This window comes from Staurois parvus, unplaced genomic scaffold (assembly GCF_062004578.1).
Source record: "Staurois parvus isolate SC_StPar_1 unplaced genomic scaffold, SC_StPar_1.0 ptg000446l, whole genome shotgun sequence".
Lineage (NCBI taxonomy): Eukaryota > Metazoa > Chordata > Amphibia > Anura > Ranidae > Staurois > Staurois parvus.
In genome coordinates this window covers 2,115,630-2,130,073 of record NW_028318242.1, presented here as the reverse complement: position 1 = coordinate 2,130,073, position 14,444 = coordinate 2,115,630, and the positions used below count along the sequence as shown (strand labels likewise).

Here is a 14,444-nt window from a genome sequence, read left to right as displayed (position 1 = left end):
ACCCTTTCCAAAAAACGCACCAGGCGAAAATTCAGAGATGTGAACCTGTCCCTTAGGAAATCATGTTAAATGGACTGTAGTGCCTTTCTGCAAAACGCTGCGGAAAACACTTAGGTGTGAACCTAGGGTAATGAGGCTGAGAACAGACAAAGGTCCTCAATAGTGTAGTACTTTTAAAATCAAGTAAATTTATTATAGTGTTGCACTCAAATGTATTAAAAACAGCGTTTTACGTCTAAAAGATGAGCAACAGGCATTTCCTCGCTACTTCTGGCATCAGATCACAGTGACATCTCCCAGTTCCCCCCTACGCGTGTTGTCATGGTATCATGTGACTTCTTCAGGGGATTCTGAGTATTGTATCTCTGTGTTTACGGTTTTGTCTTGTGCCTTTTTATAAGCAAAGATAGACCTATTTAAAGTTGTGGCCATACAAATAAATCAAGCTTGCACCCTTTTACCTCTTGCCCCTTCAACCAAAAGAGAAGCTCTTCTAACATAATGTAGTTGCCTATTGCAAATAAATAATACATTGTTCTGCCCATTCTAACCTTGGGGAAAGCTGGTTTCTGATAGGTTGCTGTGTGTGCCCAACTGCATTTTGAATAAATAAGACATAATCTATTTCTTTTTGTTAGACTTGTGGCAGAGTTCGAATTTCGTACTTTTGATCCAGAAGGAGTGCTGTTCTTTGCTGGAGGCCATCAAGACAGTGCATGGATAGTTCTAGCTCTGCGTAATGGAAGGCTTGAATTACAGCTGAAATACAATGGGATTGGACGAGTAACAAGCAGTGGGCCAATCATAAACCATGGTATTTGGCAAACCGTGAGTATATCTTAGGTTGGACTTTGCTTTGGCAGGGTTGGAAATTCATCTTTGATTCAGCATTAAGGTAACATGTGCTGCACGTAGTGCTGTCTTGGTGTCACCTAATAATAAATTGCAAGCTAGGGAGCCAAGTTATGAGCAATTTAAAATTAATGATATGCAAAAAAATGTGTCTCATTTGATGGCCACTATTTTGACAGCTATACACAATATCTCTACATTGAATAAGACTAGGACTAGTCGCAGGAAAAAAACTTGGATGCCTCGATTAAGCATAAATTTAGTTTAACAGATTGAAAAATGTTACCCTGCTTCTTTGACAGGTAAAAGCTGTACTATTGAATTTATTTAGGTTTGCCTGGAGTTCAGCTTTAAAGGGGGTCTTTGAACTTCCTTGTTAACATTGCAGTGGAAGATTTTATTCAGGAATTTTTACACGTGTACCTTTTGCATAATGATGACATTGATAATAAATTCATTCCCCTGTCTTAACATTACAGGACAGTGTTCAGCCAATCATACTGACTTTCTTATATTAACATTTGCTAAATAAAGGTGTCAGAATCTTGCGTTCTGAATTTGCATGTCTGCAGTTATATGACCTGTATTGCTTAAAGCTTCCCATAGTTCTAAAAGTGATTATTTCCTAATGTAGTCTGTTGCAATGGAAAACAATTGTATCCCTGTTTTTCTGGAAAAATCTTTTTCAGCTCAGGCCAGTTAGAGAGTAGATTATACCTGCTTATCCAGTTGTTTCCCGAAGTCAATGACTAATTTAAAGGGAATTTGTGAGGATTTTAGGGTAGCAATCATTTCTATTTATTTATTTTTTTTTAAATTAAAGTTTGAGTTTCTGACTCTATTCCTTACCCTGTTGCATATCCCGTAAATTACTGACCTGGAACAAGTATGTGCGGTCAGCAGACCAGGTCCACTGGCTGTCACTGACCCGATCATTACTAAAGGAAGGACATGAATGAAGCATGCATTTAAAAGTGGGGTTTTTTTGTGTTTTGAAAAGAAAGGGTAAGGGCCTAAGAGGTAGGCCAGAGTTTTATTGCTGTCTATGTTCCCAGTGGGGAAATTGCCATCTCTGTGTTGTGATGATCATCGTCACTGGGTCTCAAAGTAAGGAATAGTAGGTTGTCACAGCAATAGAAATAATGTATGGATCTTCTAGTATGGACATTTATGCCACTGACAACTGTCTAAGAGGGGAATATCCCTTATTTTGAAAAGACTTCCTCTTTCTGTCTCTCTGGGTCAGAATGTGAATGTAATTCTTCCTAGTGGGACATAGATGGCAAAAGTTGACAATGGGAGTTCACATATTTCTCCTCACATGTTCCCTTTAAGAGTTTCTGGAGGTTTCATTAGCCCTAATGTTTAGATTTATTGCTTTATTTAGAGAACTGCCATTATCTTTATCATACAGTACATGATATTGGAATGGATTCACAGACCATGGATGTATATGCTGCTATCTTCAGGTGATTAGACACTGGCAAAATCTTCCCTGGGTCCACCCCTCCTGTCCCATATAACTCTAATAAAAATTGGACCCTTAAAGAGTTGGCAGTGTCCTTAGGTAATGGATGCCTTCCCCTCTTGGGAAAGATTATCCTACTGTGTCTTCACCAGATTTAATTGCCTCCTTTGATTAAAACTTCTATTAAGATCTGAGCACGTACTACCCTTGGGCCACTTTGGGAACTGTACCAGGACCCTGCAGTCTTTGGGCTTGCCTGTAATATTTGCTCAGGTACTGGATCCTGTGTTTGGCACCCACCTTGGCACATAGTGCAACAAGTAGAGTTGTCCCCAGGGTGCTATACAGGTCCAGGACTGTGGCCCACCCAACAACATTCAGGCCCTGAAGACCCCGGATATGCTCGCTGTGATCGGCGAAGCCTGGACCCTGACCGGGACCAGTGATGTAGACAAGGTTAGACAGGGTTTCCCTTTACCCTTTAGGATACCAGTTCCTGGCTTTTATGTCTTGATGGCTGTGTAATATAAACCAGATCCTTATTTTTCAAGACTTACCACTGTACTCTGCACACAAGTACTACTAAGGACTTGTGTCTTCCCAACTGTATTGTGTCATTCTTTGGCCTAATGTGTAACAATATTATAATGCTTACCTATTCAAATTTGGTGGCTCTTTTCCACCTCCCAACTGAAGTTCCTTTCTGGCTACTGATTTATTACTTTTAAGACTCTTGTCTGTGCACATCTGGACACCATTTTCTGCTGAAATCGTAAGCGGATCATTTGCCACACCACTTGTTGCCCAACTCCAAAAGCAAACCGCCATTGGAACTCTGTTAGCACCTGGGTTACTGTTATTCCTTCATACCAGACACAAACTCCCCTAATCCATTTCCATTTTGTAAGTACCCTTGCTTAGCAGTGGAGGATTAAAGGTGCTTGCAAGCGAGAACACACAGGAAAGAGGTTCCTAGAGTTTTCTTCTCTCTGCTGTTTAGGAACCTACGTCCTTACCCTCTTGCCATATGTGGGTTGCTGTGGATTCATTGATTGAGGCAGCGCATCCATGTCCCTGGATAGATACACTTAGTGTTGCACAGCTCCATATGCTAAAAAGATTCTTTAAGAAGAGGATCTTCTGAGAAAAGCCCTTTCCCACTCTGGATCAGGCAAGTTAAGCCTTATGCAATGATTGGCCAAACTCAGAGGTTATTTCACCCTCCTGATAATTTCAAAGTCTTGTATCCTATGGATGCAGAATTTGGCAAAATATGGTCCATCCCCAGTGTGTTTTTGGCCATTATTGCACTTAATGCTGACTCTACTATCCGATTTGAGGGTACCCCCCCGTAAAGACTCAGTGGACAAAAGTGTGGAGACTCTTCTAAAAACCTCCTTTGTTCTAGCAGGCCCTGTCCTACCACCAGTTGCTGTCACTTTAGCAATTGCCAAAACTATGGCTAACTGGGCAGGAGAAATTTATGATAAACTTTTACCTGAGATAGACAACCTAAATCTTTTCTCAAGGTTGCATTTGTTATCTTCAGCCCTTATATTGTGTGTGTGTGTATGGAGTGGAGAATCAGAATGTATTTTCTTTCTGTGCATATTTACAGAATCCTATGGCTTAAAGCATAAGAAACTGATCTGGTATGGGGAAGATGCCTTTTGTGCATGCCATGTGAGAGCAAACATCTCTTTGGCAGGTTCCTTGATGAATACATTGAGAAAGGTAGTACTGATGGCAGAGGGTTCACACCCCATTATCCAAGATCACAGTTTGCTTTGCATTACGTATCTCTTACTCTTGGGTTCCCATCCATGCACACTCTCATCTACTGCAGGTCCTTCTGGTCCTGGCAAACCTTCCCTCTCTAAGCCTTCCAGAGCTGTAAAAAAGCCTTCCTCATGCAAAAATGGTCACCCCCTCCTGTGGGGGGTAGTCTACAGACATTTACCCCAACTTAACCACTTCCCGTCCAGCCCATGTACATAAACGGCTGGACGGGAGCAGTGCAGGACCGGGTGGTCGTTTATAAATGTCCTCCCCGCTCCCCACCTGTGCGCGCTCCCTGGGAGCGTGCAGCACCACGATCCAGTGCCTGCTGGGTCCTCCAGACACAGCAGAACACTGATCGCAGTACAGGACCTCTGTGTGAGGTCCCGATCATGTGATCACGGATTGGCCAATCAGTGATCACATGAATAGTAGTAAGCAAGATGTCACTTCTGACATCATTGCTTACTACGTGTGAAATCTGTGAATGATCACAGAGGTCACATGGCACAAGGTTATTCACAACAGCGTTGTACCATATGACAAGCTGTGACCAATCACAGTTTGCACAGTATTTCTCAATGGCTGCAAGAATACAGCCAGAGAGGAGGAGAAATTATTGCTTTTATAGCCTTTATGGGTGTAAAAGCAATTAGTGTAAAAAAGAAAAATCTTCATCACCCCCCACAAGTAATAGTACAGTGTCACTATGGTGACACTGTACTGTTAGCGTGACAGTATGTTAAAAAGAGAAAAAAAAACAATATTATAAAAAAAAAGAGGCTAGTCCTCGAAATGTGTCAGCCATTTTGGATGTCTATCATTCTCATCATCATTCAGAAACGCAGTGTGAATTGGACAGAGCGGTCTCATATGATGTGCTTATATTCATGTACTTTTGTGAGTAGAATTCCCTTCTTTTAATTTAATAAACATATTTTTAAAGGTAATGCACAAGGCCGGTGCACCCTCTGTTTTGTTTTTCTCTAATGGTGACACTGTACTGTTAAGGTGACAGTATGTTAAAAAGAAAAAAAAACATTAATATATAAAAAAAAAAAAAAACAAAAGTCAATTTTTTTAAAAAATTATAATTTTTGGTTATAAACTAATTTGGGTTATTTATTTTTATTTTTTTTACTAAAAATATAGATGAATACATTTTGGCCAAAATTTATGAAGAAAGATTATTTGCAAAATTTTATAAGAAAAACACTTTTTTTTTCCAAAATGTTTGAAATTTTTCATTTATATAGCAAAATAAAAATCCCAGTGGTGAATAAATACCACTAAAATAAAGTTTTATCTGTCTCAAAAAAAATGCTAAAAAATGCATATGGGTAGAGTGTTGCATGATGGCGCAATTGTCATTCAAAGTGTGATAGCGCTGAAAGTTGGCCTGGACAGGAAGTGTCCGGACTTGAAGTGGTTAAAAAAGAAATGTTAAAACAAAAAAAAATCTCCCTGTCACCTTTTCAAGGAGATGTATAATGATTCTTAATTGTCTCTCCATTTTTACATGCCTGAAAAGAACAAGATTTATTAACCCCATTCTCGCTTTATCATTACAATAGGTGTTCGTTTCCTTTTCCTACTCAGGAAAAGATTTCAGGGCTTAACAACCCTTAAACAGGAGCTTCTCTCCTTGAAAGTTTACATACCATATTGAATAAGATGCATTGGCATGATTTATTTTGGTAGCCAAGCTTCCACGAGGTGCCCTATGTCACGGCCATTTGTCAAATCTAATGTCTCCTGTACATTTGTATTCAAATCTCTAATGCCAGAGATATTCTTCCCTTCCACTGAAGGCTTTTTGTGGGTTACCTTCCGTCTTGTGTGCATAGCCCTGTAAGTCTTGTCTTACTGATGTGAATGGCTACTTCCATTTACTATGTCTATGGAGTGCTAGATTATCAGTATTGTTTCTTAACCCCTGGATCCCTCGGAGTTTATGGCTATAGACATCCACAAACTCCAAACACCTGAATTCTGTCATCCAGAACCTGACTGCTTTCTATACTCCCCTGTACCTAAATGCTTTTGGGAGTGTTTTTTCCTGACATATTATTGTCGAGGTACTTACCTGCTTCAAATGCCTTCTTCAGTATGACAGCTTTGAAATTCTTCTTCAAGGCATTATCCATTGTGCCTTATGAGATGTTTTTTTAGCTCTTATGGGTACTCCTGAAGTCAGGGTTAGTTTGTTTCTCTCGAGTGACCAGTTTTTTGAATCCTCTCTAATTGAGGTGGTTATTTACAACCAGCTTGAACCCAACTACCCTGTTTTGCCTTTATATGACCTTTCTGATAACCTTGAGGCTTTGTTCTAAACTCCAGTGCACCTTTTCCCATCTCTTCCCTTCCATCCCTTTGTATTGCTTGATAATCCTGGAAAACTGGAGCCTCATAGAGTGGATGAGGTTACAGTTTTCTTGAGACTGATGAGGAGGTTCACCTTCCAGCAGGACAACGACCCCAAACATACAACCAGAGCTACAATGGAATGCTTTAGATCAAAGCATATTCATGTGTTAGAATGGCCCAGTCTAAGTCCATGCCTCCAATGATCCAATTGAGAATCTGTGGCAAGACTTGAAAATTGCTGTTCATAGACGCTCTCCATCCAATCTGACAGAACTTGAGCTATTTTGCAAGGAATGAGCAAAAATTTCACACTCTAGATGTGCAAAGCTGGTAGAGACATCCCCAAAAAGACTTGCAGCTGTAATTGCAGTGAAAGTATTGACTCAGGGGGGCTGAATACAAATGCACTACACACTTTTCACATTTATTTATTTGTAAACAATTTTGAAAACTATCATTTTCCTTCCACTTCACAACTATGTGCCACTTTGTGTTGGTCAATTGCATAAAATCCCAATAAAATACATTTACGTTTTTGTTTGTAACATGAAAAAATGTGGAAAATTTCAAGACGTATGAGTACTTTTTCAAGGCACTGTATAAGGGGACATTAGGGGGCAGACCCAGTGACACTTTTTTGCCAGTGTTCAGTCACTCAGAGGTATCAGCATTTAACCCAATGGTCTATTAATCAATTCTATTAGCCTGTACTGTACTCCAGGATACCAAATTTACAGGTATGTCAAAATTTCACTTTTCCTTGTGCATTTTGACTGTTAAATCCAAATGTTTTTTTTCCGAGAAGGTATATACCAAGGTCAGTAGTCCTCAGAGATGACTATCCATTTTTTTGCTACAGCCCCTTCTTAGTGGAATATTGAGGGAGATTCCACAAAGTGAAAGACATTTTCATTTTAACATAAACATTTAGAAAATTCTGCTAAAGTTTCTATTTGATGGTGTCATGTCTAGTCTTCTGTTTGCTTGCCACACTGAATATATATATATATATATATACAGAATTTAAGCTGCATATCCCTTAAGCCATGATGTTAGGAGTGAAAGCGTGAAACTTTCCTAAAACTTGTGGGAAAATGTTAAATGTCTTGATTTTCTGTAACTGGGGTATAGATGACTAATATTTATATAGCTAGAATTGTGTTTAAGGAGGATTTAATAGAGAACACTTATAGAAGACTGTTTTGTGCGTTTTGTTTAATGTGCAATGAAATGTGCCAGTAATTTCTGACTTTTGATATGTGTTTTTCAAGTAAATTATTCACTCTGCCAAGATAAAAATAGAATAGCATGTACATTTTAGGAGAATAGGTTGTTTACTAAATACCATTAAAGGAAAGTGTGTGTGTGTATGTGTATATATATATATATATATATATATATGTGTGTGTGTGTGTATTTGTGTGTGTGTATGTGTGTGTGTATGTAAATATAGTATCTGACAGAAGTGAGTCCACCCCTCACATTTCTGTAAATATTTTATTATCTTTTCATGTGACAACACTGAAGAAATGACACTTTGCTACAATGTAAAGTAGTGAGTGTACAGCTTGTATAACAGTGTAAATTTGCTGTCCCCTCAAAATAACTCAACACACAGCCATTAATGTCTAAACCGCTGGCAACAAAAGTTAGTACACCCCTAAGTGAAAATGTCCAAATTGGGCCCAATTAGCCATTTCCCCTCCCCAGTGTCATGTGACTTGTTAGTGTTACAAGGCCTCAGGTGTGAATGGGGAGCAGGTGTGTTAAATTTGGTATTATTGCTCTCACTCTCTCATACTGGTCACTGGAAGGTCAACATGGCACCTCATGGCAAGGAACTCTGAGGATCTGAAAAAAAGAATTGTTGCTCTACATAAAGATGGCCTAGGCTATGAGATTGCCAAGACCCTGAAACTGATCTGCAGCAAGGTGGCCAAGACCATACAGTTGTTTAACAGGACAGGTTCTACTCAGAACAGACCTTTTTGCATGCACATTTGTATGTGTTTTTTTGTATTTTTTTGCCCAAGTTGTTGCTGGGCATATTAAAAAACGCAAAATGCATAGAAAACGCAACAAGTGTGCATTTTTTTTTATGCATTTTTAATGCATTTCAGGCCTGGTTCACGCTAATGCAGTTTGCATTTTGTTCATTTTGCAATGCATTTAGTGTTTTTGCACGCACATTTTTGATGCATTTTGGTGTTTCTGAATGGTTGGGGGTTTTTTTGGCAAAGTTGCTGCTGGGCAGATTAAAAATGAAAAACGCATTAACATGGCAAAAGCATGGAAACATGGCAAAAACGCACTACATGTGTTTTCTGCAGTGTCTTCATTGAACCAAAAATGCAACACATTGCGATTAAAAAAAAAAGTTCCTGACCCTTTCCAAAATTGCAGCAGCTCAATAAAGCATAGATGTGAATGTGTCCCATGGGAAACCATGTTAAATGGACTGTGGTGCGTTTCTGCAAAAAGCCCTAAAAAAAAATCATTGGTGTGAACCAGGCCTCAATGGGTAGTGTTTTTTCTTTTGTTTTTTTAATAACTCGCCAAATATGCACCAAAAATGCGTAAAGCAGGATTTTTAACACTGTAAGGGAAGTGCAACGGACCAGTGTGAAGACCATTGAATTTAAAGGGATGCATTTTTCTTGCGCTTTTCTTGTGCCTTTTTTTTTACCGCAAAAGCGCTGCAAAAACTGCTCAGTGTGAAAGCCGAAATATAATAGCCGATATTGGACGAAAAGTGCTGAAAATAAATCCATATTCATTTAAATTCAGGGTATTAATAAAAGGTCTATAGATATAAATAATTTTTTTTACAAAAAACTGTCGGTTTTGGTTTTTGGCCAAATGCATTCTGAATTTTCGGTTTCGGTCCAAGATTTTTCATTTTGGTGTACCACTAAGGGTTACTACAGATGGTCTGTATCAAATTTTGCCACCCTGTCTGCTCAATTAACCAATCTGTCAGAAATCTGTAAGGCTCCATGCACAATGGGTGTTTTAATAACACTGGTAACGTTAGCTGTGTAAAGTCACGCTAAAAACGTGAGGTTTGCAGCATTTTTGCATTAGCGTTTTGCTGTGTTTTTTCACGTTTGCTTTTTTAGAATTTTTTTTTTTCAAAAAAATAAATTAATTGCTCAAAAAAGTCCAAAAACGCCGGTTTACCATGATTTACAGAATTTTGCCGCATCTTGCGGCGTTAGAGCATTTTTACGGCTAAAAAACTCTAGAAACCCACTAGTTCTGTTTTTTTCTTCCAGCCAAAAAATGCCCCTGCTAAAAAATAATGCTGATTACAGTATATGTGATAATATGCTGTGGAGTTTACTGGTTGTAGAAAAAACTGTCAAAGGCCAAAAACAGCAGCTGTAAAAACGTCCAGTGTGCATGAGGACTAATAGTTGAGTGAAAAGTGTGTGCTGAAAGGGCCCTACCTAACACTCAAGTCGGCACTGTGCCAGACTTGGGACTAGGAGCTGCTCTTTCACAGGTCATCCTTGGAGAGGAGCCTCCCATGGTCTTTTTCAGTCTGAAATTAACCACGGCTGAGAAAAACTATGCTGTAGTAGAACGAGAATGCTTGGACATTAAATGGGCCCTAGAACTGCTCTAGTATTGCCTCTTAGGAACAGAATTGATGATGAGCCTCAATTTCCCTCCTATGACCTGAATACAGCAGAATATGGAGACAAATAGTTCCTGGTGGAGGCTTGTGGTGGAGATCAGACCTCATCAAAATAATGAAGCTCTTGCCTGGGATCATTGTTTTGGTTCCACTGGTGCCTCCATCGCCTTCTGGTTGAGGCAGGGAGGGAGGAGATATATTCTGGCCAAAAGAGATATGTTCTGGAAGTTCACTATATATTTTACGGGTGATGAGCTCTTAAGGAGCTACCACATGGGTAATGGATAGGAGGTCTCATAAGGAGGAAGAAGATGGAGGAGGAACGAAAGTGATGGGACAGCTGCTAAATGCTGCATCTGTTTGGTTTTGAATATGCGTGTCAGAAAGCTCCACTACTGACTGGGCCCTGTGGTGCCACTGTGTTTGGAAAAGGAGCATTTGAGTTCTCCTTTGGGGATATGAGCATTTGTTTTGCTGTCAATAACCCTTTATTCATTTGTAAATAACTTAATCATGCTTTGTATTACAAACATGATTTTAGTGTCCCTATAAACAAAACCACAAACGCAAAATCAAATTAGCACTTTTTGTCTACAATAACACTAGCAGTCTCAAACCTGTCATTAGTCAAACTAGAAAAAAGTACATTCATTTGGCAAATCTTTTTTCATTTTTAAAATAAATAGGAAATACAACTTTATTGGCAAATGAAAACCTTTTTTAACCCCAAAAAACTAAAAATACATTGTGTGTATGTATGTATGTATACAGTTGTGTTCAAAATAATAGCAGTGTGTTTGAAAAAAAGTGAATAAAGCTCAAAATCCTTCTAATAGCTTTTATTTCCATACACACAAATGCATTGGGAACACTACACATTATATTCCAAATCAAAACGTGAAGAAAAATAGATCAAATTTGTGTTGTTCCTCTAAAGAAATTGAAGAAAAGTGAATATTAGACTGCTCAAAAAAATAGCAGTGTTTGTATTCTTCTTTACAAACTCAAACATTCACTGTATAAACCTGAAAAATGTGTGAAGATTTTGCTTTCCCTTGAATCACTTCATTAATATTTAGTTGTATAAGCACTGTTTCTGAGAACTGCTGTACATCTGTGTTGCATGGAGTCAACCAACTTCTGGCACCTGTGAACAGGTATTCCAGCCCAGGATGATTGGACTACATTCCACAGTTCTTCTCTATTTCTTGGTTTTGCCTCAGAAACTGCATTTTTGATGTCACCCCACAAGTTTTCTATTGGATTAAGATCCGGGGATTGAGCTGGCCACTCCATAATGTCAATCTTGTTGGTCTGGAACCAAGATGTTGCACATTTACTGGTGTGTTTGGGGTCGTTGTCTTGTTGGAACACCCATTTCAAGGGCATTTCCTCTTCAGCATAAGGCAGCATGACCTCTTCAAGTATTCTGATGTATTCAAACTGATCCATGATCCCTGGTATGCGATAAATAGGCGCAACACCGTAGTATGAGAAACATCCCCATATCATGATGCTTGCGCAACCATGCTTCATCCTTCACAGTGCACTGTGGCTTGAATTCAGTGTTTGGGGGTCATCTGACAAACTGTCTCTGGCCACTAGACCCAAAAAGAACAATCTTACTTTCATCAGTCCACAAAATGTTGCGCCATTTCTCTTTAGGCCCGTCAATGTGCTCTTCGGCAAATTGTAACCTCTTCAGCACGTCTTTTTTTCAACAGTTGGACTTTGCGGGGGCTTCTTGCAGATAGCTTGGCTTCACATAGGCGTCTTCTAATTGTAACAGTACTCACAGGTAACTTTAGACCACCTTTTGATCTTCCAGGAGCTGATTGTTGGCTGAGTCCTTGCCATTTTCGTTATTCTTCTATCCATTCAAATGGTAGTTTTTCGCTTTCTTCCACATCTTTCAGGTTATCGTTGCCATTTTAAAGCATTTGCGATCATTTTAGCTGAGCAGCCTATCATTTTCTGCACTTCTTTATATGTTTTTCCCTCTCCAACTTTTTAATCAAGGTACGCTGTTCTTCTGAACAATGTCTGGAACGAGCCATTTTCCTCAGAATTTCAGAGAGAAATGCGCTGTAACCAGCATGTACAACGTTTTACTGCCTTCCTTCCTTAAATAAGGGCAAAAATTGCCACCTGTTTTTCAAAGAATGAATGACCTCACTAATAGAACTCCACACTGCTATTATTTTGAACATGCCCCTTTCAATTAGTGATTCAATTACACAGAATCAGCAGCATGCATGTCATGACTGTTGGGTCTGTTGGATTTCTATTACTCTACTACACCTGCTAGTAAATTATTTGCCATGTAGAAATATCATTTCCACCAAAAACCGTGATTGATCAGGTTAGTCTGACTGCTATTATTTTGAACACAACTGTATATATGTGTGTGTGTGTATATTGCGCAAAAAAAAATGAAAGGAACACTTTAGCATCACGTCAAAACTCCTGGGGTGTTGATATGGTCAGTTAAGTAGCAGAGAGGGGTTGTTAATCATGTTCATCTGCTTTGGTGTTAATGAAATTATCAACAGGTGCACTAGATGGGCAAAAATGAAACTACCCCCAAAACAGGAATGGTTTTACAGGTGGAGGCCACTGACATTTTTATCCCTACTCATCTTTTCTGACTTTTTTTCACTAGTTTTGCATTTGGGTAGGATCAGTGTCACTACTGGTAGCATGAGGTGATACCTGGACCCTACAGAGGTTGAACAGACAGTCCAACTACTCCAAGATGGCACATCAATACATGCCATTTCCAGAAGGTTTGCTGTGTCTTCCAGCTCAGTCTCAAGAGCATGAAGGAGATTCCAGGAGACAGGCAGTTACTTAAGGAGAGCTGTTCAGGCCAGTAGAAGGTCCTTAACCCATCAGCAGGACCAATATTTGCTCCTTTTGTGGAGGAACAGGATGAACGATGCTAGAGCCCTACAAAATTACCTCTAGCAGGCCACTGATGTGAATGTCTTTGACCAAACAATCAGAAACAGACTTCATGAAATTGGCTTGAGAGCCCGATGTCCTCTAGTGGGCCATGTGCTCACTGCCCGGCACCATAGAGCTCGATCAGCCATTTAACACCAGAATTGGTAGGTCCGCCACTGGCATCCTGTGCTTTTCACAGATGAGAGCAGGTTCACCCTGAGCACATGTGACAGACCTGAAAAGGTCTGGAGAAGCTGCGGAGAACATTATGCTGTCTGTAACATCATTCAGCATGACCATTTTGGTGGTGGGTCAGTGATGGTCTGGAGAGGCATATCCATGGAGGGACACAAAGACCTCTACAGGCTAGAAAATGGCACCCTGACTGCCATTATTTATCAGGATGAAATCCTTGGACCCATTGTCAGACCCTACGCTGGTGCAGTGGGTCCTGGGTTCCTCCTGGTTCACAAGAATTCCCGGCCTCATGTGATGAGAGTATGCAAGCAGTTCCTGGAGGATGAAGGAATTGATACCATTAAATGGCCCCCACGCTTGCCTGACCTAAATCCAATAGAACACCTCTGGGATATCATGTTTTGGTCCATCCGACACCGCCAGGTTGCACCTCAGACTGTCCAGGAGCTCAGTGATGCCCTGGTCCAGATCTGAGAGGAAATACCCCAGGACACCATCTGTTGTCTCATTAGATGTATGCCCCAATGTTGTCAGGCATGCATACAAGCACGCGGGGGCAATACAAACTACTGAGAACCATTTTGAGTTGCTGCAATGAGATTTCAGCAAAATGGACTACCCTGCTGCATAATTTTTTTCACTTTGATTTTCAGAGTGTCAGTCCTCTGTAGGTTAATAATTTTGATTTCCATCATCCTATGGGGCATTCTTGCGCTCCTAACACATTGCCCAGTCCAAATCCGTATAGATATCCAGCATATTTTCCCCATTGAGTTCTTGTGTGTTTTCAAAATGTTCCTTTTACTTTTTTGAGGTGTGTGTATGTGTGTGTGTGTGTGTGTGTGTGTGTATATGTGTGTGTGTATATATATATATATACACACACACACACACACACACACACACACACACACGTGTATGTGTTATTATTGCTGATTCAGTAGACCCTTAGCTGAAATGCAAAAATTGCTCTGTTTCTATAAGGGCTATACAGGTGTGAATGCTGAGGTGACAGTGAAGATATCAATGTGACAAAAGGTTGAGGGATAAAAGCTCCACTAGCATGTCCAGGTTCAGTTTTATTTGTGTTCAGTAAAATCATCCAACACATTTCATGGTCTTTGAAGATTTCTCTTCATTTGGATGGCATAGTTACCTGTTCCAGCTCGGGATCATCTGCCAAACTCAAGCTGG

The 14,444-nt window shown here is 39.8% G+C and overlaps 1 protein-coding gene across 2 annotated transcripts in view; it reads left to right on the top strand.

The window, feature by feature from the left end:
- GAS6 (growth arrest specific 6) overlaps positions 1-14,444 on the top strand; it is a 98,210-nt gene that overhangs the window by 70,089 nt on the left and 13,677 nt on the right. For both annotated transcript variants that reach the window (XM_089688120.1, XM_089688119.1), the window contains exon 10: positions 639-828. In XM_089688120.1, the coding sequence (XP_089544246.1) occupies positions 639-828 (190 nt within the window). The remainder of the gene's footprint in view (positions 1-638; positions 829-14,444) is intronic.